The sequence below is a fragment of the Chenopodium album genome, chromosome 16 (assembly GCF_948465745.1).
Source record: "Chenopodium album chromosome 16, dcCheAlbu1.1, whole genome shotgun sequence".
In the NCBI taxonomy this organism is placed as follows: Eukaryota; Viridiplantae; Streptophyta; class Magnoliopsida; order Caryophyllales; family Amaranthaceae; genus Chenopodium; species Chenopodium album.
In genome coordinates, this window is record NC_137849.1 from 1,307,895 (window position 1) to 1,335,767 (window position 27,873).

Here is a 27,873-nt window from a genome sequence, read left to right on the forward strand (position 1 = left end):
TTGGGTTACTCGGTTAGTGCTATAGGGGTTACTCAGTCAGTATTATAGGGGTTACTCAGTCAGTGTTACATGGGTTACTTTGTTCTTTTATAAGTGGTCACACGGTGTGGCTAGCCACACACAAGACATACTAAGGGTGTTAGCACTGTCAACTTGCTTGTCATGTAACCCATATTCTTAACTAAGTCCTAACGTGGATCCACCGCTGAGATTAACTAACATTATTTTTCTTTCTAAGATGATATTGAGTGTGTTCGGCGCTAGCTTTTGAGTAATTTTTAGGTAGCTTTTAGTGGTTTGACTACTATTTGACAAAAAAAATGTGAGTGTTTGGCAAAGTAATGGTTAGGGTAGCTTTTAGTGGTAGAGGTAGCTTTTATGAAAAGTTACAAATATTAGCTTTTAAAATTAGAGGTAGCCGTTGAAAATATAATCTATAGTTTTAAATATAACTATTGATTTTTATATGTAACAGCTAGTTAACCGCTACTTTACCGAACACTTATACCTAAATTATCTATCTTCACAGTTAACAAGTTGTTGACAGCTGAAAGTTACAACTAACAACTACCTTCACTGCTAACAATTATCTTCACAGCAATATTTTGCCGAACACGCCTATTATACAGTATATTGTCTTCTAGTCAACCCGGTCTGAATACGCGGGCAAGGTCCTTTTGGAAGTGAGGGAAAAACGATAAGGAAATTCTCACCCTTAAGTTGCCTTTGATAGAAATTGATTCTATAATTGCATAGTTGTGAGAATCATTCTCATTATTAAATCAAGTAATATGGAGTACTTAATAAAGTATATTGTACTCCCTCCGTATTTCAACAAGTGTTCGTTTCAATTTGAATTTAAGTAAAGAAAGAGTTGACTATATTAAATTATTATTTAAGTGGATATCCGAATTGCAAACTAATTAATTAAACATGAAATTTTTTAATAAGGACAGACAAAATTAAATATACGAGTATAATTTATTTCATATAATAATCCGTTCAATATTGATGGCAAGCACAAAAAACGTTCTAGATGTTTAATAAAACATATACTTTGTATTTAATAAAAATTGCTAAATGTGAACCTAAGTAAATTAAGTATATCTGTATATCCACGGATATGGCCAGTTTAATATTTAAATTTAACAATAATGCTAAAGTTGCTAACTACTAAAAATGTAGTCATCATTTAGCATATACAATATGGACACTATTATATAAGTACAGTTGTACAAATAGTGAACCCATAAAATAAGCAAGCTAGAAGCGTAAGAGCCTAAAAGTATACAAATACAATATCAAAACAGGAAAGAAAGAGAGTGGTAAGATGGTGATGGAAGTCGAGATAGAGCAAGTTCTTCACATGAAAGACGGGCAAGATGATACCAGTTACGCTAAAGCATCCTATATGCAGGTAAGGTCGTTAATTATTTTTACGTCTTACCATTTACCAATCGTGTACTTTACCATTTTTTTTCCATTTACTTGTGAATTGTGATATTAATTTTTGGAAAAATAAATAATAAACACAAAGTCTTATATACAACGCGTCGTATTAGTAGATGAACTAATAAAACATAAGTACTAATACACATTTAGACCAACTAATTCATTCTATGAGGATCAAGAGTGGTGGGATGGCAAGTCCCTCCAACTCTCCTTTGTGTGACCTGAGTTCGATCCTCACCGTTATCCCTTCTGTAATAGGAGGGGCACCCGTATATTTCCATAAAAAACAAATCATTTATAGTTTTATAATTTGTATTGTATGTACAATGCACAAACATCAAATTTCATAGCTTTATCAACTTAATACAAGTACTAATCAATGGAAGATTGATATTTTCTTTGCAACAGAAACAAGTGATATCATTGACAAAACATATAAAAGAGAAAGCAATAAAAGAGTTCTATTGCAAGAAACGACCAACAACCTTATGCATTGCAGACTTGGGATGTTCCTTGGCTAACAGCTTGACTGTGGTGTCCGATCTCATAGCAACCATCGATAAGGCTCGTCGAGGGCTCGGAAATGGCCCCCAAGAGTATCAAGTTTACTTGAATGATCTCCCAAGGAACGATTTTAACGCCACCTTTAGGTCATTGGGATGCTTTGAAGATAAGCTTAAGCAACAATTAGGAGATGATTTTGGATATTGTTTTGTGAATGGTGTTCCTGGCTCTTTTTATGGTAGGCTTTTTCCAAGTAACCACTTGCAATTTGTCCATTCTTCATATAGCTTACATTGGCTATCTCAGGTAAAATGTATCTTTATGCCGTAAGATCATTTTTATTTCGTATATTTTTTGCTCATTGATAGAGTATAAAACATAATCCTGAGCCTTAATCATCAATTTAAGCTTTTGGTTGAATATATCAGTTTAAGCTTTTAGTTGAGTTGATTGATGATTGAATGTATTGGAAAATGTGCCTAAATAGATACTTCATATATCGACTAAAGTAAATGGAGGAAGTACTAAGGAAGCAACTTAATAGATCAAGATATCGCTAGATTTAAGATTTGATAAAGATTCTTTTCCTAAAAAAATGAGCTAATAATTCACACATTTTCTCTCTTTCTTGGAATCATACACATTATAAAGTATATAATGAATAATGTAATAAGTTAAAAATAAGTACTCCACTTGTATTTGATAATTAAACTTTGTGCAATATAAAACACAACAATAAGTGTAGTATCATTATTATTATTAATATTATTATCAAATTGTAACATTAAAGTTGTAGAAATTGACCATGATTGAATCAGGTGCCAGATGAGATAGAGGACAACAAAGGGAACATATTCTTAGCAAGAACAAGTCCATCTAATGTGCTTGATGCTTACTATAAACAATTTGAAAAGGATTTTTTAATGTTTCTAAGGTGTCGATCCAAAGAAGTAATAGAAGGAGGGATGATGGTGCTTACTATATTGGGAAGGAAAAGCAGTGAAATTTACAGTAAGGATTCTTGTAACATGTTTGATCTTCTTGCTACCGCGCTTAATGACATGGTTATTGAGGTAATACTACCGTCAATCTCTATCATCTTAATTAGTGCGCCTTTTTTATTTCGATTTTCATGTTTTAGTATAGCGTTATGCAAAAGAGAATGGTGGAAAGCTTAATTATATTGATGAGTATACAAGAGTATATATATTGCATGAAAGCAATATAATCTGACTAGGTACATTTGTCTAGATATATTAGTCAAGAGTTAGAGATATCTTTGACTATCAACCTAAACGACTAAATCAAGGGATTAACACAAAACTATATATAAACAATACGGAGTAACTAATAATGATAAAGATGATATAGTTATCATTATCCTTTTACAGTTCTAACTACCGTGCTCAATGATGATGATATATGGTTCTTACCAAAGACCAATTATTATTTGATATTGGTGTAGATAGAGAGAGTTACATAAGGTAAATGATGTAAGCGAGATTTTAATATATAGACATGTGCAATCAAGATGCGATGATTAAAAATAATGAATAGGGAATCACAAAAATTAGAACCAAGATGCGATGATTAAAAATAAATAAAAAATAAATAAAGGTTAATAAAGGGAAAAAAGTGAGTGATGGTATAACATGATGGAAAATTATTATGAGTATTATTATTTATTTGCGGTAATTGAGTAGAACATAAAAGAACGAAGGTAATATTTTTTTTTTTGACAAGAACGAAGGTAATATTATTTGTTGAAAAGGAAACAGTTCGTATAATTATAATTTTTAAACTTATGTAGGGTTTCATTGAGGAAGAGAAGCTCAATAAATTCAATATCCCTATTTACACTCCATCAGCAACAGAGCTAAGATTTTTGGTGGAGAAAGAAGGATCATTTACTCTAAATGAAGATCATGTTTCTGAAGTAAGTTGGGAAGCAAATGATCTTAACAAAAACTCTTCTACGGCCATACATTATGACTTTGTCAAATGTGTAAGATCAGTGGCGGAACCCTTTCTCATACTTCATTTCGGAGAAACTATCATTGAAGAAATATTCTTAAGATATACCGAACTTGTTCAAGTCTCGATGGCTAAGGAAAAGAGTGTATTCATCAATGTCACGGTGTCGCTAACGCGAAAGGGTTGATTATTCATGGAGGAAACTCATCAATTTATTACTTGTTGTTTTAAATTTGAAGAAGGGTTTTCTACAACAATTTGTACTAAAAAAATAAGCTCATCTAAAATTTGTTACGTTCTTCTTTAGTTTGTGTTTTTTAGTTGGTCCAAAAACTTCAGGAAGTAGTTCTTGAAATTTTCTAATATTTCCTGTACTGTTTAAATTTTTATCGACAAATTTAATGAGATGGTAAAATTGTTAATAAACATGTTTTGAATCTTATACATCTTGTACTGTGTATCAAGCTTTTGTTATTAAGGGTTTGTTCATATTTATAGAACTGAGCTAAACTGAATTGATTGGAGCTGAACTAAATTGAACTGAGCTGAAATGAATTTTTTATGAGAGATGGAAATTAGGAGCTGAACTAAACTGATTGAAGCTGAACTGAACTGAAATTAAGCTGAAGTGAACATGCCCTAATTCTTGGACTATACGTACTACTATATATTGATGCCACTACTCATGCTACTACCGTATCATTAAAGGATAATCTTTTGGTTAAAAACATAAAGGTCATTAGTGAAGGTTGAGATACTGTAAAATCTTAAAAATATAGAGATTGAAATGTGGGCCGAATTTGATTAATGTATGTTATAAAGCCGTGACATGTTTAGAACACTGTCTTAGAAGCAAAATTCACCCCGACTATGATGCAATCGAAGATGCCCCCCCCCCAGATTTGACACAACGATCTCTCTTAATATGCACTCAAAAAGAGAGATTAGGAACTCACAATATACTCAAAACTAATTTAGAGGAAAAGCGGAAGAATAGAGGAAGAAGAATAAAGTGTTTATGTGTGTTTCAAAAGCCACGAAAAGATCAGTTTATAAAGATGAAGAAAACAATGTCTGATGGAGAGAATCAAGCCACGAAATAATCGTGGGGAGAAAAATCAGCGACAGTTACAAACGGTTTTTAAAAAACTGAGTCAAACGTTGTTGTGGGCTTCATAACTGAACAATCTCGTAAAAGTGAACGTTAGTTATGACTTGGCCCAAAAAGGTAGGCACACCACACGGCGCACGTGTCACGAACACGAACTGGCCGGACGGCGACACGCGTGTGGGAATGCCCCCTTCTAGCCCACAACAATAGTGAAATCACTTCAAATATCAAAGTATAAACACACATATCAAAACTAAGTAAAGTCTTCCTTATCCCACCAATGTGGGACAAAGAGTTTTCCTCCAAAACAAATAAAGTACATACTTCCTTAGCATTATTTCCAACAATTAGCACTACATTGTGCGTGTAAATAACTAATTTCTTCGTTTCTCAGTATAATTATCACTTGGACTTTTTACATAGTTTATAAACTTACTTTGATCATCTATATCTTTGATATTATATTAGCAAAAAGAAAAAGGTTTGATAATATACATTGAAATTGACTTAATAATAGTGAAAATTATGAGAATTATTATCATTGTATATAAATAAATAAAAGTGTGTGGTAAAAATTATAATATAAATACTGTAAGAAGTATTATTTATTCAGCAACTTTTTGGTGCAGCATGCCACACCATGCGGCCGGGGTTACCTGAGTTTTTCTGTTAGGGGTTACCTGAGTTTTTCAGCAGTCAGGGGTTACTTGAGTTTTTCAGTTAGAGGTTACTTGAGTAACTCGATCAGGGGTTACTTGAGGGGTTTGGACAGGGGTTCCTCGAGGGGTTCACTCGATTAACGATTACTCAATTAGGGGTTACGTATTCGAGTTTCTCAGTCATGGGTTACTCGAGTTTCTCGGTCAGGACACATACAAAAAATTGTGACTCGAGTAACCTCTGACCGAGAAACTCGAGTAACCCCTGATCGAAAAACTTAAGTAACCCATGACTGAGAAACTCAAGTAATCTCGGAAACTCGAGTAACCCCTGACCGAGAAAATCAAGTAACCCTGGAAAACTCAAGTAACCCCTGACCGAGAAACTCAAGTAACTCCGAAAACTCAAGTAATCCCTGACCGAGAAACTCAAATAACTCCTGCCGCACGGTACAACAGGCCGCATATAGAAATTGTGTTATTTATAAAGGAATTATCGACATTAAACCAATGACTTAGAGTAATGTACGTACTACCTCTGATATATTCTTAAAATTATGACTTATGTGATCAAAATAAAATAAATTTGATAATATATGGAGTATAATTTTACACGAATCATAAAAATGAATGTAGAGGTATGGAATTAGTTGGTACAATCATATAAGGCCCAAATATTTAAGGCCACATATATTTGGGGTCATGTGCTGAGGACCAAGTTGCATTCGGCCCTCTGAAATGAAAGTGGTATGTCTTATTTATTTGTTTTTTTCTTTCATTTTTGATGACAATTTCATTAGAATTTAATGCTGCTGTACGTTATTTAAAAATTTGTTTCACGTTTTTTCACCAATAAATGTACTTTCCAATCAGGCAATCACGTTTTAAGAGCTTTTTTCCCTACAAATTGGCAATTGACAATTTGACAATTGACATGCATCTTTATTAAAGGTGTACAGTCCATAGGGAAATGACAATTTGATTTTCTACATACTCTCTTTGTATGGGGCATTTGTGATTTTCATATTATATATTAAGGGTTAATAAGACATTTATTAACCTATATACATGCGATGATATTAAAATTGAATTGGAATAGAGATTCAATTAGAAATTAAAATTGAACATTGAATTGTCATGTACTCACGTGTCACGGTGTCAGCTCCTTAGAGATTGATGTTTTAGCTTGAATAAACAGTATTTATAGTTTAACGAGCGTAGAGAAGTAAAAAGTTGAGAAAATCACGTAATATGCGAGGGATTCGCGTGTCACGCGAGCTACAAAACATTTTATACGTACATGTTTTGCTTTATTTTGATTGGATATAATATTTTTTTCTTACAAAGCATTTGTACCCCACAACTTTCATTATTTTAAATGAATGGTCTCGTTGATTGTTACATGTCTTACAACATTGGCTTATACATACCTGTTTTGGTTTTTGTTAAAGACTTAACTCTTCTACCTTAATATTGTACGAATTATATGTATACAAAATCATTAAAATGTCTTATGTATTGTTTGTTTTTTTTGTTGTTGTTTAGAGGGCCACGAGGGCAAATAAGAATTGATCTTAAGATTTCCTATAATCAGGAAGGAAACTCTAACCAATTGATCAGGTATAATAAAAAAAAATAAAGAGAAAACTGAAAAATCATGTAATTTTAAAAGTGGAGACTTTGTTTGGTTGACTATAATATGTAGGAACTGCAAATTTATGGGAATTTCCAATGTTCACAAAGACATGGGAATTAAATTACCAAGTCTCCCTTCGTAATTGAAAATTCTAATGATTTGCAAATGTTTTCATCATAATAAAATGAGTTTAGTGATCAATTTCTAGAAAAAAAAGTTGATGTTGAATTTCATTCTAGTAAAATACAAATGTTCATTGAAATTATTTTCCATGCGAGCCAAACATACCTTAGATGACAAATATAGTTTGAAATGAATTCACAATTCACAATTATTACCTTTATTTCATATTATGTGCAACAAAAGGATTGACACTAATTCTTAGATAAAAATTGTTTGTGAATGTTAAATGGAGAGAGAAAGATAGAGATGAGTGTAATGAAAAGAGAGATAGAGAGAAATGACAACTAAAAAATAAGAAAATACTTGTTGCACATATGTGACAACTATTCTTACTAAATATTCACATAATATAAAACATAAATAGTAAATGAAATTTCAGAGATGTCACAATCATGCCATAACTGATTAAGTACTTTTATTAATGACATATATTTGAAATGAATTATAGTTGATTGTTAAGTGATTGTCTTATTATATGTACACATGTACTCCGTACCTTTTTTTGTTTTTAAATTTTAATTAATTGGATTTTTGTGGTGGTGAATAATTGTCATTGCTATATATACTCGTATAACGTCTATTATTATTATTATTATTATTATTATTATTATTATATAGAACACAATAACATTCCCTCAAAAAAATATAGAACACAATAACAAGAGCATTGCTTATTGCATAAGTATCTTACATGCTCACTATTTTAGTGTAAATTTGTAGAATCATGGAAAAAAAGGCTAAAGAGAAAGAGAAAATGGTGACGACAGTGGATATAAAGCAGGTGATTCACATGAACGAAGGGACTGATGAAACCAGTTATGCGAAAACATCCTACATTCAGGTACTTTAATTTCTTCAATCACAAGAAATATTTACTTCATCTATACAATAATTAATGGTCAAACTAGTTATTGGGCCCAGGCGATTACCCGGATTATTACATGGAACTGATCAGTAATATATGTTGTAATTTATGATTCAATTTTCTTCTAATTAAATTTGTTATTCATAATGTCATATGTTATATATTAATATTTTGTATTCAAAAAATCACATAGCTTGGTGGTAAGACAATTAGTTCTACAATTAGTGATTTTGAGTTCAAATCTTGTGGTGAACTATTTTTTTTTTATTATTATAAGTACATGACATGTAATGAAAACAAATGGAAGGGAGAGCCACATGACGTTATGAGTAGTTGCATGAGTGACGTGGCATAATGAGGAGAGTTTACGTGACACGTGGACGTTGTTAGAAACGCCTTTTAATAGATTAGTACAGATTTTATAAAGTTCGACCAAATATTAACAAAGGGATAAACAAATAGAGAAGGAGGGAGTATATTTACAGATGACTAAGGTAGTTTTTCGAAAAATTTGTGAAGAAGATCCTTTTAAGTAAACCTTTTTGTGACAAAGGCCTTTTTATAAAAAAAGGTGGCACAAAGATCTTTATATCATGTTTGGGTTGAGAGGAGGGTCCTTTGACCATTTTCCGACGTTGAATTTTTTATTTTCCGGCCAAAAAAAAAGCCACGTGTAAAGCACGTGACTTATTTAGTTCCTTTTTTCCCTGTTTTCTCTCATTGTGGGGAGGATTAGCCTTGAATTACTTTGAATAGCCTTCAATTTTAATTTATGGGATTACAATTGAAGTTTTAGTGTTAATTGTTTTCAGAAATTAGGGCTTAATAGGGGAAAAAAGGGAAAACAAGGGAAAAGAGGAGGGAGAAAAAAGGGACTTAGATGTGACTTTTTTTGGCCGGAAAATAAAAAGTCAACGCCGAAAAATGGTCAAAGGACCCTCCTCACAACCTAAACATGATATAAGGACCTTTTGTGCCACTGTTTTTTATAAAAGGGCCTTTATCACAAAAAGGTCTATTTAAAAGAACCTTCCTCACAAATTTTCCTAGTTTTTTTTAGTGTTTTTTTTTTTTTATTTTATTTTTTTTATAAAAAACATATATATTAACTAATTTTATACTACCTCCGTCAACTTTTATTAGCAACTTTGGAATATTTTATGTCTCACAATAATACCCCAAAGTTGCAAATAAAAGTTAACGGAGGTAGTATTTTTTTTTGAGGGATTCACTTATTTTATATTTTTAGAGCTAATAAGCAAATTTAATTTATTTTTTTCTCTATTTCTCATGTTAAAAGAGCCGGTAATACTCTTACTCATCTTGTTGCTAGATGGGACTCAAGAGGTTATAACGAATTTGTTTGTTTCGGTCATTTCCCTCAAAGTTTGCAAGCTTTGGCGGATTTAGACCTCATTTAATATATTTTCGGCTGTTTAGTTTTAAAAAAAAGATTTAAACTCGTGCAGTTACATTTTTATTAATTTTTTTTTGGAATTTAATAATAATCTTCCCTTTAAACTAACAAATGTTATTTATTTCCGTAGTAATTTTTTGTTTTGATAGTTGCTTTTATAAATCTTTCATCACTTACTTTTGTGGCATTAGAAATATTTAGAAAATAATTGAAAAGCTTTGATATCATTTGATCAAAATAGTTAATGTGGCTTATTAAATAAAAAAAAAGGTAATGTGGCACTTCTAAATTCTAATGCTTCAGTATATATAAGGTAAAATCAATTTTAGTATAATTTGTTCTCCCGCTCCTCACTCTCAATCCCTTAATTTTTTTAACCGATAAACTACGGGGAGGGCCTCCACCTATCACAAGATTTGGGGCTATGACGAATCCAACCCCAATCACATTGGGGGGTGGGAGGGAGGAGTTGGATGTTGGAGAAAAATCATGCTTTTTGATAGTTGATTAGTTTACTCCATAATCCATTTGTGGGCAATTGTTGTTGGCTACAACTTGCTTTGTGGAGTAAACTGATTTATGTCTTCTTTGGCCAATTGACCAAATTGATAAATAAAAAAGATCCTTAGCGACAATTTGGTAAAAAAAGTAATTATGGCAACAATTTGGTAAATAAAATTATCTCAGACGACAAATAACCCAAAAAATATAAAAATTTCCGACAAATTACTCGCGAATGCTTAATTTAGTTCGTTTTTTGTGGTTTTTTTTACCAACCCTTTTAATGGAAATAACAATTTCAAGAAAAAAAATGTTAAAGTATCAATTTCACTTAAATTTCATACCCCTTAGTAACGAAATTCTTTTAAAAAGGGGTTGGAAATAAATTTGGTATTGGGATTTAGCAAAATAAAAAGGGGATGGCATATTAATTCAAAATCTTAAATGAGAAAAATAAATTTAAAAACACAAAAAACAAATTAAATTAAGTTTTTAAAGAGTTTGTTGACAAAAATAAGATTTTTTTGGCTAAATGTCGCAGGAGTTTATTGTTTTTACCAAATTGTCGCATATAGTTAGCTTTTTTTACCAAATTTTCGTCGGAGTAAGTTTTTTTACCAATTTGTCACTAAGGATCTTTTTTATTTACCAATCTGGTCAATTGGTCTGTCTTCTTTATAAGAAAATCAGTCTACTCCACAAGCAGGTTTGGTTAAGTGATTTTTTGTAGTTAAATTGCTTAACCAAGGGTTAAACACGAGTTAGTGACGTCACTAAGGACTTAAAGTGGAGGTTGGTAGTAAAATAAAATTTTAAAAAGTTTTTATGGTAGTAAATCACAAGTTTTTTATTTCGATGTAGTAATTTTCAAAGTGGCTTTAACACCCGGTAGTAATTGACAAATTTTCCACCTATTTTTATAATTTCTTACTTAGCTAACTACCTTTATTTTTTTTTTTGGAAATTTAAAAAATACCACCATGTAAAGCAGTGAGTTTTTACATTTACCACATCAAGTTTTTATTTTATTTTATTGTACCACCTAGTTTTTTCCAAAACGTTAAAAAGTACCACCACTTTTGTAAGTGACGTCATAATGGATCCCACTTTTTCAATTTCCCTCTCTTTTCCTCTCTCTTCCCTCGATTTCCCCTGTCTTCTCCCCTCTTTCTACCTATTCATCTTGTGATAGGCGTGTCACGTACCTAACAAAAATAACCTAACAAGACCACTACTATGTAGACGGAAAAGTGAGGGTCGGATCCCAAGAGACTATGATTCAACTAATTAAATAGACTCAAGTAAATACTAAGCAAGTAACCAATCAATATCGAGGAATCTATACTAGAACAATATTAATTAATAAGCAATAAAAAATAATAATACGGAATTAATCGAGAACTAAAAACATCTAAGATTAAGTATCCCCACTAATATGAATCAATGAAATAGAACAATCCCTTTCCCTCAATTAAACCAATAAATATTCCACAGAACGGATGCTCCCTGTAACAATACTAAGAGTTTCTTTCGATCAACTAATAGCTTCCCTAACATGCAATCATACCTATTTTCATGGAATCATACATATTAAAGACATTGAGAACGACATCCAATAAGTTCTAGCAAGAACAATTAGCTATTTTCATGCATAAAAGCTCTTACTTTTAATTAGGATTCTAAAATCAATTAAGAATCAACTTTCGTTGTAAACCTAATTACATTCAATAACACTATTTCTAGTTAATCATTGATAATAAAATCAACCCTAACAAAGAGGAATTATAAATTAATTCAATCGGGAATTGGAAATCAAATAACACATCAATCCATATTAGGGTTCAACCTAACCCTAGATTATGAAACTACTCACACATAATAATAGAAATAACAAGACAAATAATTAAAGTAAACATAATAATAATAGAAATTAAAAAGAATAAAGATAATAGAGAAATACTTGAAATTGAATTAAGATGAATGCTTCAATGGAGTTCTATGTGTTCTCTCACAAAACAACGTAGAATAGAAAAAGTTATAATATAAATCAGATGTTTTTAAAATAGGGTTAAAACCCCTATTTATACTATCCTAAAAATAAACGTTAAATAATAAAAAATAAAAATATCTTCTGCGCACATGTACACGGCCGTGTGCTGATGGGTACACGACCGTGTAGTTGGCCTATACTTGATCTCAGATTTCCTCATATACGTGCACGGTCGTGTAGCTAAGGGGTACATGACCGTGTAGGCAGAATTCATATGGAGATGGCATCACACGACCATGTAGCTCATGGTACACGACCATGTAGCAAACAGTCGTACTTGGAAACTATCACATGACCGTGTAGTAGTTAAGGGTACACGACCATGTAGCAGGAAAACGCGGATGGAAGAGTCACACGACCATGTAGTTTATGGTACACGGCTATGTAGCATTATCATCATCTAGCACTCCAATACACAACTTCTCATGACTTGCAAATGTCCTTATGAAGATCACCGATCTATCTCAAAATGTCGTAGCATGCTCATCATCACTCCAAATGCTCTACTTCATCCTGAAATCACAACATAACAACCAAACAACCAGAATAAAAGAAATCGAGTTCAACTTGGATAAAACATACAGAAACACGAACTATATGTTGAAATTCTATAGTTTACGCATTCCAAATAGCCCAAAAATAATGGTATAATATCGACATCATGTTAAGTATTAAGGCTTATAAAATCCCAATAATTACAACTCAATAAACTAGGTGAGCTATTTATACAACTTTACAAACTTGTTATCCCAAACTAATCGAAACATTTGAGCTCCTTTAGCTACGACCATTTGATCAACCTCTTTAGACAAACTTGACTGCTCACCATTAAGGACAAATTCCAAAATAGATCGTCGCAGGGCCACCCATAAGAAAAAGACATGGCTACAAACACAAATAGCACAACAAAACAACACTTACATCAGCAAAAGCTGGGTAATCACCACATAACAGAATACAGAGCATAACAAAATAATCAATATTACTAGCTCAATTAAACAGTGTAGTTCAAAACTACATTACACATTGTACTATGAAAATAACCTTTGTCAACTCAATCTTGAATAATAATACAATCCATCACTCAATTAACTCATAACCAATAAGTGTGTCATGCTCTTTAATTTATTCTATATCTAGCCTTGGACAAGAGTTATCCGAACAACAAACCAACAAGTATAAAAAACTTGAATACTCTCAATAACAAGAAAACACCTTGAACCAGACCACATATGGGCCAATTCCCACTAGAGGGGGCCATTGAAAAATAAATAATCAAGATTGTACCTCATTCTTAACTCATTATTGTCATCCTCTAACCAACATGCCAAGGACTATGATATATAACGCCGAGCCTCAAACCAAGAACAAAATAATAGTTCTCAACCTTTTGATCTCATAGTCTGATCAAATTAAATAATCATTCACGTGATACTAAATAATATCTCAACAATGGCACAGATTCCCAAATAATATAATAATTCGAACTCTATTCAATCATAGTATATCTAAACTCTTATAGGGCAATCATACTTGTAACCCAAATGTAATCAATTCTCAACCCAAAATAATACTCTACACTAATAAACCTAAAACCTCAATAAAACAATACTTACTAAAGCAACAACATTAAAAACCCTAGCAATTATAATAACAAGATCAATAAATACAACAAAAATAATACAATATTCAATACCAATCAAATCATATAATACCATATAATAATCAATTACATACATGTATAAGATTACAAATAATAAATCATACAATTCATATATAATAATAAGAAATATAATGCAAACAACTCCAAAATAAGTTTCGTGTGATTACCTTTGAAGTATCAAATTACATAAACAAGCAATGGTATTCACTTAGTTGGACTTGGGACAAATAAAAGAATCGGAGAAAATGCATTATCATTATCAATGATTGTTGCTAACACTCGCACCGCAGCAGCATGCATAGAATAGGGATAATGCGAGCAGTTGAGCAATATATATATATATATATATTTTTTTTGTTTATCTTGTATTGTTGATTTGAAATTGTTGTTACTTGATTTTCCCCTTTTTCTTGGTTATAGAAAAAGGGGAAAATCAAGTAACAACAATTTCAAATCAACAAAACAAGATAAACTTATCTCAACAATCACCAAGATATATGAAATAGGGGTTCTTAATCAAAGCTAACACAAAGTAAAGCTAGGATTAATGTGTAACCACAAAGATTACAAAGTAGCAATCACAAAGAAAGCAAATAATCACAAAGATTATGGGTAGAGAGAGAAAATCTCATTGATTTCAAAATTAAGCAAAAGATCTCCCCCAAAAGAAAGTTTAGCCCTATTTAAAGGCTTTAAAAATAACCCTAAAGTTCTTAAATTACACCCCTTGGATTACAAATGAAAGGCCAAGATTAAAAGATGGTAAAAATAAGCACAAAAGAAAGGAAGTCGTTCGCTCGAAACAGGGCATCGGGAGCTGCTGCTCGTAAGGGTAGGAGCGGGCGCTCCTCATTCCTGTAATTTCAAAAGACACCCATAGGAGCGGGCGCTTCTCATGGGGGAGTGGGCGCTTCTTACAAGGGGAGCAGCCGTTCCTCGCGACTGCCTGGACAACTCAATTTCAAACGTTTATAACTTTTTCATTTCTTGCTCAAATTTGGCATGTGACCTGTCGTTGGAAAGCTCTTGAACTCTACTTTCACATCCAACTTGAATAACCCGAAATTTCCTTGTAACAAAGAAGATATATCTGATTGAATTTGAGTGTTGCATTTTCTTACCAAGTAAAAGCTTTTCTTCCTCATCATTTTTTCCATGCTTCATCTTCAACCATCAATTGTAAACTTAAGACACAAAGATTGCTCATATTCACCTAAACCACATCATAACAAAGAGAATTCATCCAAAATGTTGATTGAGCCTTAATTGCCACTAAAAGAATCGTATAGCCATATAATTTGTAGGTTTCAAGGATTCCTGCATCATATATACTGCTTGGCTGCATTTTTTTTTAAAATAAAATATCTTTTGAGGGTTAAGAATATCTACAGGGTTAAAAGTAGTTCAATTCATGTACACTTTAAATTGTAGAGTGCTATTTAAACAAGATAGGGTTTTACAACTTTTCGAATTCTAAATTAAAAAAAATGAGATTAGGAAAGTTATTTAATAAATAAAAATAACTTGTTTTTTTTTTATAAAATATAATATATAAATCATAAAATATTCGGGTATTACACTAAAATCCTTAATTCGAATTTAACGCAAAACCCCCAAATTGATTACCCAAACCTCAATTACACTAATCAATTCAATTTGTTGAAGGTTTAATTGCAGAAATTAATACCCTAATTTACGAAAATGCTATAATTGAAATCAAATTTACTAGATGAATAGGTAGAAAGAGGGGAGAAGACAGGGGAAATCGAGGAAAATCGAGGGAAGAGAGAGGGAAAATGAAAAAGTGGGTCCCATGATGACGTCACTTACAAAAGTGGTGGTACTTTTTAACGTTTTAGAAAAAACTAGGTGGTACGATAAAATAAAAAAACTTTGAGGTGGTAATGTCAAAATTCACTACTTTACATGGTGGTATTTTTCAAATTTGCCTTTTTCTAAAAAAAAAACCTATTGTTGAAAAATGTAGCTTTTCTTCTTCTTATTATTAATATGTTTACAATAGAGTTAGTCAATTCTTAAAGACAATTGTAATGTTATATTATAACAAACTGGGACATTGTTTACGCTAAAAGCTAACTTTGTTATGGGGTAACGAATTGATGGTAGCGCAAATTTTAAGATGCACCATGGTGCACCTAGATGCCTATACTTTTGAACATTTAGTAAAAAAACTGAATTGCAAATTTTGAACATTTAGTAAAAATATCTGAACATCGCAAATTTTGAACATTTAGCTAAAAAATCTAAACAATTGCAATGCATCACGCCTATATTATTGAACATTTAGTAAAAAAATCCGAACAATCGCAAATTTTGAACATTTAGTAAAAAAAAATCTGAAATCGCAAATTTTGAACATTTAGTAAAAAAAATCTGAACAATCGCAGTGCACCACACCTATGCTTTTGAACATTTAATAAAAAAATATGAACAATAATTTTTTTTGAACATTTAGTTAAAAAATCTGAACAATCGCGAAATTTTAATTATTATGAGTTAGACAAGTTTTGAAAGAAGTTTGTCTGACTAATAATAATTCAATAGTTTTGTAATATAAACTGAACATTTATTGTATATAAAATGAACATTTGTTTATAAATGTGAACATAAAAATTGTATGTTTATGTTCAGTTTTTATGACGTGTTCATATTTTTTTTACTAAATGTTTATTTTTTTTTTTGTAAAATGTTCAATTTTTTACTAGATGTTCAAAAGTATAGACGTGGTGCACTTATTTCTAGGTGCATCATGGTGCACATAATATTAATTGTTGATGGTAGTAGTTGTTACTCTTAGACAATGGTGTATGTTACCTAATATTTATGCTAACCAATTAGTAATAGAAACGGTTAATTGATTTGATTCGAGTTAACAGAAATTTGAATTTTGTTTTTTTCTTGCAACAGAAACAAGTGCTATCATTGACAAAGCACATAAAAGAGAGAGCTATAAAAGAGTTCTATTGCAAGGAACGACCAGCAACCTTAGGCATTGTAGACATGGGGTGTTCCTCGGCAAACAGCTTGAATGTCGTGTTCGATCTCATATCCATTGTTGATAAGGCTCGTCGAGAGCTTGGAATAGGACCTCAAGAGTATCAAGTTTACCTAAATGATCTTCCGGAGAACGATTTCAACACTATCTTTAGGTCAATTGGAAGCTTTAAAGATAAGCTTAAGGGACAATTGGGAAATGATTTTGGTAGTTGTTATATAAATGGTGTCCCCGGAACTTTCTATGGCAGACTTTTCCCTAAAAATCATTTACAATTTGTCCATTCTTCATATAGCCTCCAATGGCTATCTCAGGTAATAATTTGCTATCTTCATTAGATTTTCATATAACAAGTCTTTTGCTTTATATAAGAATACTAATGTACATAATTAAGATTAATTGGTGTGATTATCATAATTATATGATAGATGAAATAGAAGTGATTCAAAATCTTAGAATAATCCAAAGGATTTTTTGTGAAAAACTACCTTTTAAACTTCGATTTTGCGAAAAACTACCCTAAAAACAAAATGTTGTAATTAACTACCTTATAGAGTATAAAATATTTTAAGTAACTACCTTATAAAGTATAAAATGTTGTAATTGACTACCTTCCACCGGAATGACACATTTGACTTTTATTTCCCAACGTTGACCATGTCACGTGACCCTTTAATGACTTAATTCCCCCCTTTTTCCCCAAATTTTCCCACTTTACACCAATTTAGATCAGCCCATATAATTATCAAAGGGGTTGCAAATAAACAATATAAAATATGATTAATCGTATTGTTAAGGAAAAGAGTTGGTATAAAGTGGGAAAATTTGGGGGGGAGGGGGAGGGAGGAATTAAGTCAATAATGGGTCATGTGACCCTCACGTGACATGATCAACACCTAAAAATAAAAGTCAAATGTGTTATTCCGGTGGGAGGTAGTCAATTACAACATTTTATAATTTATAAGGTAGTTAATTACAACATTTTGTTTTAGAGTAGTTTTTCACAAAATTCGAACTTTAAAAGGTAGATTTTCACAAAAAATCCTAATCCAAATGGACAAAAACGTTAGGCTTGCCTACCTACCATCGTGAATGCTCTTAATTAAGTTAGATTTATTTTTGTCATTTTTTTACACGTAGTTGTACGTTCCATTTGATCATGATACTTTAGGTACCGAAAGATATAATGGACAACAAGGGGAACATTTACATAGCAAGCACGAGCCCATCTAATGTGCTTGAAGCTTACTATAAGCAATTTCAAAAGGACTTTTCAATGTTTCTACAATGTCGGTCCGAAGAAGTAGTAGAAGGAGGTATAATGGTGCTTACTATATTGGGAAGAAATAGTAGTGAATCATATAGTAAGGAATCAAGTCATATGTTTGATCTTCTTTCTACTGCCCTCAAAGATATGGTTTCTGAGGTATTTAATACTATATATCCCTATCAAAATCAAATCGATTTTTTATTAGTGGAGTTGTATATATATATATATATATATATATATATATATATATATATATATATATGTATATTACTTAATAACCGGTCGCTAAAATTTGTATATGGTTAAATTTTCTTAATTAACTTTCTATTAAAAGCTATTTAAGCCCTGTTCTCTTCACCTTATTTTTGGTGAATTGGAATTATTTTAACTAAACTAAAATCATTTTTACTAAATATTCTTATTTTAAAGTGAAGTGAACAGGAACTAAAATCCAATAGAAAGTGAAGTAAAATACACAATGTATAAAACGGCAAAATTACTCTCACTGACACCAACTTTGTGGTATTTTATAATTATTGACACCCACCTACATCACTCGTTGGATTGACACCAACTTGTTACAAAACATAATAAAATTAACATAAAATTCCTTTTCAACATTCATTTGCTTGCAAATAGTTTTGATTGTATTGGAGAAAAATGATTATACAAATGATCGATTCAGAGTTAACCCGAGTGTTTAATGCATTTATGTCAATTTCATTTATTTATCAGCAAGTTGGTGTCAATTTAATGAGTGATACAAGTTGATGCCAATATTTGCAACATAATTTAAAGTTGGTGTCAATGTGTGTAATTTTGCCTATTACTTTCTCCTTTATTCAAGCATGGATTTAAAACATTAATATTTACATTATACCTTTGTAAAAATTATAATTATGCAGGGTTTCATAGATGAAGGTAAGCTAAATAAATTTAACATCCCTAATTACACGCCATCGGAGGCGGAGCTACGGTCTTTGGTAGAGAAAGAAGGGTCATTTGCTCTCAATCAAATTCATATCTCCGAAGTTAACTGGGAAGCAGATGATCAATGTATAAATTCTTCGAAGGCGGCTTTACTTCATTGTGACTTTGTCAAGTGCATGAGATCTGTGACTGAGCCCTTACTCATAAATCATTTTGGAGAAACCATCATTGAAGAGTTGTTTTTACGGTACACTCAACTTGTTCAAGTCTCGATGGCCAAGGAAAAGAGTGTTTTCATCAATGTCACGATGTCGCTGACGCGAAATGGTTGATTATTCATGGAGGAAACTTAATATGTTGTTGTTTCGATTAAGGATTTTCTATTACAACGATTTAATTTGTACTAAATAATAAGCTCATCATCTAGGCTCTGTTACACCACTTTTGAACCCACCCAAGTCTATGGTGGTGTTAGTTGTATTTTGACTGAGGCCTGTAAACGGTTTGACACTCATGTTTATTATCTAATCTAGTTCATCCGCTTCAGTAGCGGATCCAGGATTTTCGAACTGGTGAGTCACCATTAATAATTGATCACTTGTTTCAATCCAAAAATTATACTCGTATTTAAAAAAAAAACAATCAACCATTTCACCAAAATGATTTCAATCTAAAAACAGGACATGAAAATTATACAATGATAGTGTTGGAAATAAAGAAAAGAAATTCAAAGGGTCAAATATGGGCGCCCGATCGGGCGGGCATCGCCCGACCGGGCGCGAGAAAGTTCGTAAAATTCTGGAGTTCCGCCCGATCGGGCGAGCCCCGCCCGACCGGGCGTGAGAAGACGTCTGGAAAAAGGGAGTGTCCACCGGATCGGGTGAGCTCCTCCCGATCGGGCGCATGTTTGTCCGTTGGACTCCAACAGTTCCCTTGGATTCCTCTTCTTGTTTGATTTCTTGTAACCCTCCATTTAAGAGGTTGATCATGGTGTTTTAATCACCATAATATTTCTAATTTCATTTCCTTGTTCATAGAAGATTCCTCCATGATCTTTCATCTTCTTCAATCATTCATTTCTATAAATTGGAGGATGTTTTCTGATTTTTAAACACTCAAGAAATACTTGAACATAACCTTAAAACACAAGCTTAAACACATACTCTATATTGGGCATAAGTTACTTGGCTCCAACCTTCCACCCAAAAGTGCCTTTGTGTGGAAGTGGTGTGTTAACCTTAGGAAACGTGACAGCGAATACAATTGAGCACCACGGTTGCGCCGGAATTTCGTTTTCAAGTCAGTGATTTGCATTACGACACACCGTACTCTTTCATTGTCATTAGATCGTCTTTTCGATCTTATTATTTTAATTTCAATACAGCCTTGAAAATACTTCTTATATTACAACAAATAGTACTTAAAAATCCAATCTTACAATTCGAAAGTACTCCAAATAAGTAAAATGTGACAAACAAATGGTACTTTAAAATTATTACATTAAATTAACTTTATAATTTTTTACTTAATTGATAAGCTTTGTGGGAAAATATTAAAAATTAGTTGCACAAATATAGTATAAATAGAAAAAAAAATTATTAAAAAATTATACCAAAAAAAAAAGAAAAGAAGTGAGATAGTTTAAGACCCCGATTATTAAATATAATCGGTCTCTTTAATAAAAAAAAAAAAGTGCAAAAATCATTCATATTCAATGGCAACAGAAAAAAAAACCGCCTATCAAGATAGGCGGTCTCTTTGATATTTTAAAAAAAGAATTGGCGTAGTACTAGTAGTACTAATTTAGTAGTAGCAGCATCAAACAGACCGTCTATCAAGATAAGCGGTCTCTTTGATATTTGTAAAATAAAAAAAGCATCAATTTTTTTTTTTGCTGATGAGTCATGTGCACCACTGTGCACATGAATAGATCCGCCCGTGAACTTCTTTCAAAAAAAAAATCTAGGCTCTATTACATTCTTCCCTAGTTTGTTTTAATTTATATTTTAACGTGCGTCTTCATTTGGCCTTAAATATGCTCTTTCAAATGCCTTTCGTAAAATTGATCAAACACATACCAACACATAAAATTTACTTAAGAAATACCTCCATAGGCTCCATTTCTATTTAGTTGACACTTTAAATTTAGGCGCAGATATTAAGGAGAGGAGGGATAAAGAGAGAATGATAAAGCAACTAAGTGGGATACACTAAAAAAGCAAGGTAACATGATTTTATTTTACCAAAGTTATACCTTGGATTAAAGACATCTAGGTTACTAATACAACACTCTCCCCCCTTACCAATTTATTTAATTAACAAACTTTGATCGACACATGGTTTGGACAATAATAATGAATTACCTTATGTAAAAGGTATTAAAAATGGAATAAAAAAATATGGAATTCATATGTTAACTAACTATTGAATATATCTTCCTTGGTATAGTAGAATATTGTTTAAGAAGATTTGACCCAAAAAAAAACATTTTGGAGGGAAAACAGAATACCAGGAAATGACACGTGTCATTCCTGGTGTCTGTTTTAGTATTATGTTATTGATTGAATTGAAATAAAATATTACGATTTACTGGTGTTGTTTTGGGTGTTTTTCGGTCCCTCGGGAGAGTTACAGCACAAGGTATGATCCGGACGCGCCTGTACCTGCAAAACAACGAAGACTCCGGGTGGGTGGAGCTCCGCCTCCGACGATCAAGTTAGTACTTGAACAGGAAGGAAAAAAGGTGCGGAAATTGAGGTGAGATCGTCTCGAATTCCGAGCCGATCAGATGTTTTCTCTGTTTTCGAGAAAGTAGGTGATATGTGAATAATTTGTGGATGCCTCCAAATTGGAGTAAATCTCCCTATTTATAGGGTCATTGGGAAACGTGCCAATGATTAGGTCATTGCCCTAATCATTAATGGGCTGCGCCGCATTGCGGCTACCTCGGGATTTGGGCCTGAAGGCCGCCATTTCTCCCAAGTTGCGGGGTGACACGTGTCACCTGATGATTGGTCCCCTTGGGACCAATGAGGGCGTGGCACGTGTCGCCCATTGATTGGCCCACGTGGCAAGGGTAAAATTACCCAAAACATTTGCCCCTCACAGATGTGACGTGGCGCGCCACGTGGCATCTGTGACATGTGTCACTCTGCCAACGGTAATATATATTTTTTTTTTTGAAAAGATGACTTTTCATATTCCAGGGAAATTACGAAATTGCCCCTGAAATCTTCCCCTCTATAAATACAAGCGTTAACCGTCTCTTTTTGAACGTTTCAAAAAACTTTCTAGAGAGATAAAACTCAGATTCTTAGAGAGAGAACGTCTAACTTTCGCCTGACACAACCGGTTATTTACCGCCTGACACTCTAGCAAGCCAGATCATTTCAAGGAAATCAGATACAGCCGGTCTTCCACCGTCTGTCACCTTAGCAAGCAAGAACAATTTTAGGAGCTTATCACAGTCGGTTATCAACCGCCTGTGACCCTTGCAAGCAATCCTCAATTTCAAGAGCTAGACACAGAAGGTCATTCTACCGTCTGTGACCCTAGCAAGCAATTTCAACTTCAAGCAAATCAATCTTCAGACTTCATTGTAAGGTACCGCCTCTCCCCTTTTCAACTCTTTATTTCACATATTTTTCTTTCAATAAATGGACTCGTCACCAACACACACAGCACAACCTAGGTCAGTAGTCAGCCGGTCTCCAGGTACGGCTGAGTCTAGGACTGGGAGTGCCGGCTCTGGGTGAATGAAGCAATTTTGTACCCCTCCTCAATCGCCTGTCTATGTGTCTATGCAGGACACGATGGCCAGGATTAAGCAGACCGCCTACAGACGGCGTAGAAGAGACGTTACATTGGAAGTGTCGTCTAATGAAACTGCTCCGGTTGAGGAGGGAAGAATAAGCCAGGATACAGGGGAGTATTCCCCGTCTGGGATTCCTAGGACCCCCAGCGACTCAATCCTTGACGAGATTGAGGATAGAGACGGTGAGGAAACCGTCTCGCAACGAAGAGCTCAAGGAGCTGCTGCTTCAGTCTCTGGGTCATCCGGAGAATCTTCCTCAGATTCGAGCTTTAAGGATGACGATGTTCCCCTCTCCCCGCTTGTGGATAGCGAGGCTGAGGAAAGGAAAAAGTGGAGTGAGAAAGATGACCCATTTAACATTCATGTCTCCGCCAAGGACAGGCGGAGTATGCTTAAGAATGTTGAAAACTTTTTCAAAGCGCGACCCTTAGACGAGGGATTCAGCGTACGGGTGCCGCCTGAGATGGGCACCATTGCTTGGAAAGATGACCAGCCGAACGCCAATTCTTATTTTGGCTGTTATGAGGCGGCTTTCCTAGCCGGCGTCCGCTTCCCGCTTCATCATGCGGTGAAGGCCATACTGAGGGGGTATGGTCTTAGCGTCTGGCAGCTGACTCCCAATTCATGGGCCTACATTTTAGGATATGTCGCCGCCTGCGAGATGCAGGGCTTGAACCCCGGCTGGGAGGTCTTTGCACATATGCATTATCTCAGCCGCAACCCAGGCGGTTGGAGGGCTTGGTACACCCTGACGACTCTTCCCCAATATCAGATGACGCTTGACAAAGTGTCAAAGTACGACAGTTGGAAGAGTCGTTTCTATATTCTGTCGGCCCCCACACAGAGGGAGAATTGGGAGCTTAGACGGTACAATAAGAAGCCTGAACTTCTAGGCAAGAAAGCCGTGCTGCCCTGGATCTCGTCAGACGATTATGACCAGATTCTGGAGACCAAGTTCTTTGAACTGCGAACTGAAACCTTATCAACCGGGAATATAATAAAGGTCTCCAGAAACTGGATCCCTATGTGCGCATGGTTTCGAGACAAGGCGTTCTTGTCCGCCTGCGGTCTGAGCACCATGTTTTCAAAGCGTACGTTTGCTACACATCCGGTTAAATTCCGTCTGTGCTGCTTTCTTGCAAGTTTGCTAATTATTGTTGTTTCTTTTGCAGAAAAAGCTTTGGAGATGGTTGGTGAAGAGAAGACCCCCAGACGGTCTGCTGCCCAGATCAGAAGAGATCTGGCGGAAGCCAAGGCAGCCAAGCTGAAGGCTGCGGTAAGTAAAGCACCGCCTGAGTCTGTATTCCTCAAGATTTCAATTTTTGTTGACTGCGTTTGCTTACAAACTCCTTTTTCTGCAGGGAGAAGAGGCTCCAAGGTCTTTCACGAAGAACCTTGTGAAGAGGCCTCGAGACGACACTGCCTCCACCCCTAAGGGCACAAAGTCTGCCCGAACCGGCTCAGCTACGATTGGGCCAGACAACAAATCTGGAACTCGCCTGACTGTCGCCGGGAAAAGCATCAGCCTGGGGGGAGTTGGTCTAGGCTTTGACCTGTCAGGCGGCGTTTCTACGCCCGGAGGTAGCACTGCTCCTCCCCCGGAAGGTACATATAATCCCTTTGTTACCCCTCCGGAGTTGGGATGGCCCTATCGGGTGAAATCTCACTCCCAACAGACGTCTTCGTCAGACAGCCGGTATCAAATAGGTGCCGCCTATATAGGTCACTCACCCAGTTATACATCTGGTGCAGATCAAACGCCTAGGTGGCCGGACGTGCAGGCGCATGCCAAGGCCATGCTGGCAGCTGTTCCCAAACGGGAGAAGGATGCCATTCCAGGCATTGAAACGTTCAACCTGGAACGTATCACCAGCCTACTGTCTGAGGTATGCTCATTTACTTGTAATATAATGTCATTACTTTACCCCGGATGCCTAATACAAGCTCTTCTTGTAGGTAGTGCTGCGAGTTAATAGGCTCAGGCGGCCCTACACCTGGAAGAGGGAGGAGGTAAAGAGGGCAGAGAGATCCGCTAGAGAGTCTCAAAATGTTGCTGAATATTCATGCACCATTAATAACCTTAAAACTAAAGCCAAATTGATGCAACAGGCGGATCGTCTCCAGGAGGCGGCTCAGGCACTGAAGGCGGCTCAGGAGCAACGCAATGCGGCTGAGGAGGGACTGAAAAAGGCATAAGCTGAGCTCAAATCCCTCCAAAATACTATCAAGGAGAACTCTGAGCTAAAGGCGGAAGTTTCCCGGCTGAAGGATGATGCGGAGAAAGTCCAAGAGAACCTCCTAGCGACCATCCACGCGGATCAAGAACGCCTGATTGCTGATATGTCTATTTTATATAGTGTTTTACCCCCGTCCCTTGGTCGTAATTGGTAGTGTTTTTGGCTCTTTAGGGCCACTTTATTACTAATTGGTGTTTTCCAGTGTTTTCGTAGTTTTGGTTGAGTTTTGTAGGAAAGTGCACTTTTGGAGCATTTTCCCGAGATTTTATGAAGCGACTACAAGCGTTGGAGGAGCACGCCCATTATACCAAGGCAATTGGACCGAGTAGTCAAGCCCCAAAGAGGAAATCCGGGTTAGGCCGAATGATCGGGGCCCAATCGAAGTCTAAATCTTGCCCAAGATGGCCTAGCCCGGCCAAGATGGTCCCGCCCGATGGCGCGCCCGGCCGGGCGGGGCGGAAGAACTCAAGTCGCCCGATCTAGCGCCCGACCGTGTGGCGCCTTATAGGGCGCGAGAGAAGATTCAACGAAGAAAAGGCGCGCCCGATTTTTTGGAAGCTTAGGCGTCAGATTTAATTTGCTTTAGCTTAGGATTCCCTAATTTAGTATAAATACACTTTTGTTAATTTAGTTTTGGGGAGTCTTGGATCATTGCGTGAGACGATTGTCTTTAGACCATCTCTTTTCTCCCTTACTCTCTCTCTCTACTTTTCTTACTCTTTCTCTCTCTAACTTTTCTCTCTCTCTCTACAACTCTTGGTTTAATTCCATACTTTATCTCCTTTACTTTGGTAACTATTTCTCTCTCTTACTTTAATCTCTTTATTCTATTATGCTTTATTTAATTGCTTTGTTTAGTTTAGTTTTTATTATGTGTGAGTAGTTTCTTTCTAGGGTTTATGGGGATCTATAATTAATATGAAGGGATAATTTGTTATTGTTGATTATTGATATTGCATGATAATTTCTCATTGAATTGTTTTAACGCTTTACAACCGAATCATGAATCGAGCAGATGTGATCGCTTGTAAAAGTATAGCAATATTGAATTGATGAATCGAGCAGATGTTAATTTGATATTAAAAGCTATTTTCAATAGGAACTTAGATCTAGTAAATTGCGAGAGCCTGTTAGATCTATGTTGATTAATAAATTGCGAGAGCCTGTTAATCATGTTATTTGTGCAATGTTAGTTATCAATTGTTATGCTTTATCCTGGAATATTAATTATTGGTGAACCTGTAACCCTAGGCTTTCTTATTATTGATTTCTTCCCTATCCTTAACCTCCGTAGTATAGTTCCCTTTTTATAATAATAATTTGGTTGCTTGATAATTTAGATTATATTAATTAATTAGGAATAGGAAGACCAGTTTCCCTGTGGATTCGACCCTACTTCCCTATCTACTATAGTTAGAGGACTTAGGTATTACTTTTGATTAGGGGATACGACTTTACCCTGTCAATTGCCGAGCAGGAGGAGGACACCACCCTCCGCATGCAAATGGCTTGGGCCGCCCTCTATCCCAACAGCGATTATGGCCACTGGGCGCAGGCTTTCCAGTATGCCGAGGAGCTCATGCGCAGAAACGAAGCTGGGGAGCTTCTGCCGGAGTCCTTCGACGCCTGGGTGGCTGAGCAATGGGCTGAGCCGGCAGAAGGGGAGGAAGCGGCTGGTCCTCAGCCAGATTTCGAGGCGGCTGAAAAAATTGTGCTTGAGCAGACTCAGCAAGCCCACAGCCAGCCTTAGTCTTTCAGCGGCAGTATGCCATTCTTTATGCTTTCCTTTTTATTTCCGGCCTGCGTGCCGAGTACTTCTTGTAACACAACTTATTTCCCCGGACGAGGGTCCGGTATACATTTATTTTTGCTCCCCCCGGTCTTTTTCAGCCGGGGTATTTTATGAATGTGCCGACTGAGTCGGTTTTCTTTCCATCCATTTTGCTTTGAAATTTGCTTATTTAGCTTGTTTAAATATACCTGTGCCTGAAACTGCCTTACTTGTTTAAAGCACGCGGCGGTCAGTACACCGGCTGATCTTGCCCCTGACAGCTGGGTGGTTGGTTTCAATACTATGATTGATTGGACTTGGAAATTTTGATACTTTTAAGGAGTATGGAATGTTTCCAAGTTCAATCAATCACAATGGTGATTGCCCCAAACCAACACACAGTCGTCATGAAGCTAATATTTATCCTTCTGTATGAACGGTTGTTTGGTTCTAATAGTTTCCCACATTCAAAGACCAATTGCGGTCTCATGGTACAGCCGGGGGCATATTGCCCGCCTGACCTTTGGTAGGATAGGAGACATTTAGTCCGCCTAAGTAATGGCTCCAGGACAACTTTAAGGCCGCCTGTGATACCTTCAATCCATTACACTTGTTCAGTTGCCTCATTTGGGATAACTTGTGCAACTTGTTGAATAGTCCAACTCTGAACTTAGGATATCCACCGGCTGCTTCCGAAATGCACCCGGTTTTAGATCCCCTTGTTCTTAGACTATTTTGGTCAGACAGCTATGAGTTGACCAATTAGGCCGTTCAATTTTTGCCGCCTGCATATTCTCGTAGAGCATTTGATAAAAATACC

The 27,873-nt window shown here is 35.1% G+C and overlaps 2 protein-coding genes across 2 annotated transcripts; both read left to right on the forward strand.

The window, feature by feature from the left end:
- The first annotated feature begins 1,330 nt into the window (after positions 1 to 1,330).
- LOC145584604 (S-adenosyl-L-methionine:benzoic acid/salicylic acid carboxyl methyltransferase 3-like) lies at positions 1,331 to 4,117 on the forward strand. Its single transcript, XM_081641418.1, has 4 exons — positions 1,331 to 1,417; positions 1,861 to 2,262; positions 2,775 to 3,029; positions 3,767 to 4,117. The coding sequence occupies exons 1-4, from the start codon at positions 1,331 to 1,333 to the stop codon at positions 4,115 to 4,117; spliced, it is 1,095 nt and encodes a 364-aa protein (XP_081497544.1).
- A 4,026-nt stretch (positions 4,118 to 8,143) lies between these two features.
- LOC145584605 (S-adenosyl-L-methionine:benzoic acid/salicylic acid carboxyl methyltransferase 3-like) lies at positions 8,144 to 19,650 on the forward strand. The gene is made up of 4 exons (XM_081641420.1): positions 8,144 to 8,360; positions 16,944 to 17,345; positions 18,203 to 18,457; positions 19,207 to 19,650. Exons 1-4 carry the CDS (start codon positions 8,244 to 8,246, stop codon positions 19,561 to 19,563), a joined length of 1,131 nt encoding a protein of 376 aa, XP_081497546.1. The 5' UTR covers positions 8,144 to 8,243; the 3' UTR covers positions 19,564 to 19,650.
- Positions 19,651 to 27,873: the final 8,223 nt, after the last annotated feature.

Coding starts and splice junctions, on each gene's coding strand:
- LOC145584605 (XM_081641420.1), top strand. CDS start 8,244: ATGGAAAAAAAGGCTAAAGAGAAAGAGAAAATGGTGACGACAGTGGAT. Junction 8,361..16,943: donor CGAAAACATCCTACATTCAG/GTACTTTAATTT, acceptor TTCTTGCAACAG/AAACAAGTGCTATCATTGAC. Junction 18,458..19,206: donor TCAAAGATATGGTTTCTGAG/GTATTTAATACT, acceptor ATAATTATGCAG/GGTTTCATAGATGAAGGTAA.
- LOC145584604 (XM_081641418.1), top strand. CDS start 1,331: ATGGTGATGGAAGTCGAGATAGAGCAAGTTCTTCACATGAAAGACGGG. Junction 1,418..1,860: donor CTAAAGCATCCTATATGCAG/GTAAGGTCGTTA, acceptor TCTTTGCAACAG/AAACAAGTGATATCATTGAC. Junction 2,263..2,774: donor GCTTACATTGGCTATCTCAG/GTAAAATGTATC, acceptor TGATTGAATCAG/GTGCCAGATGAGATAGAGGA.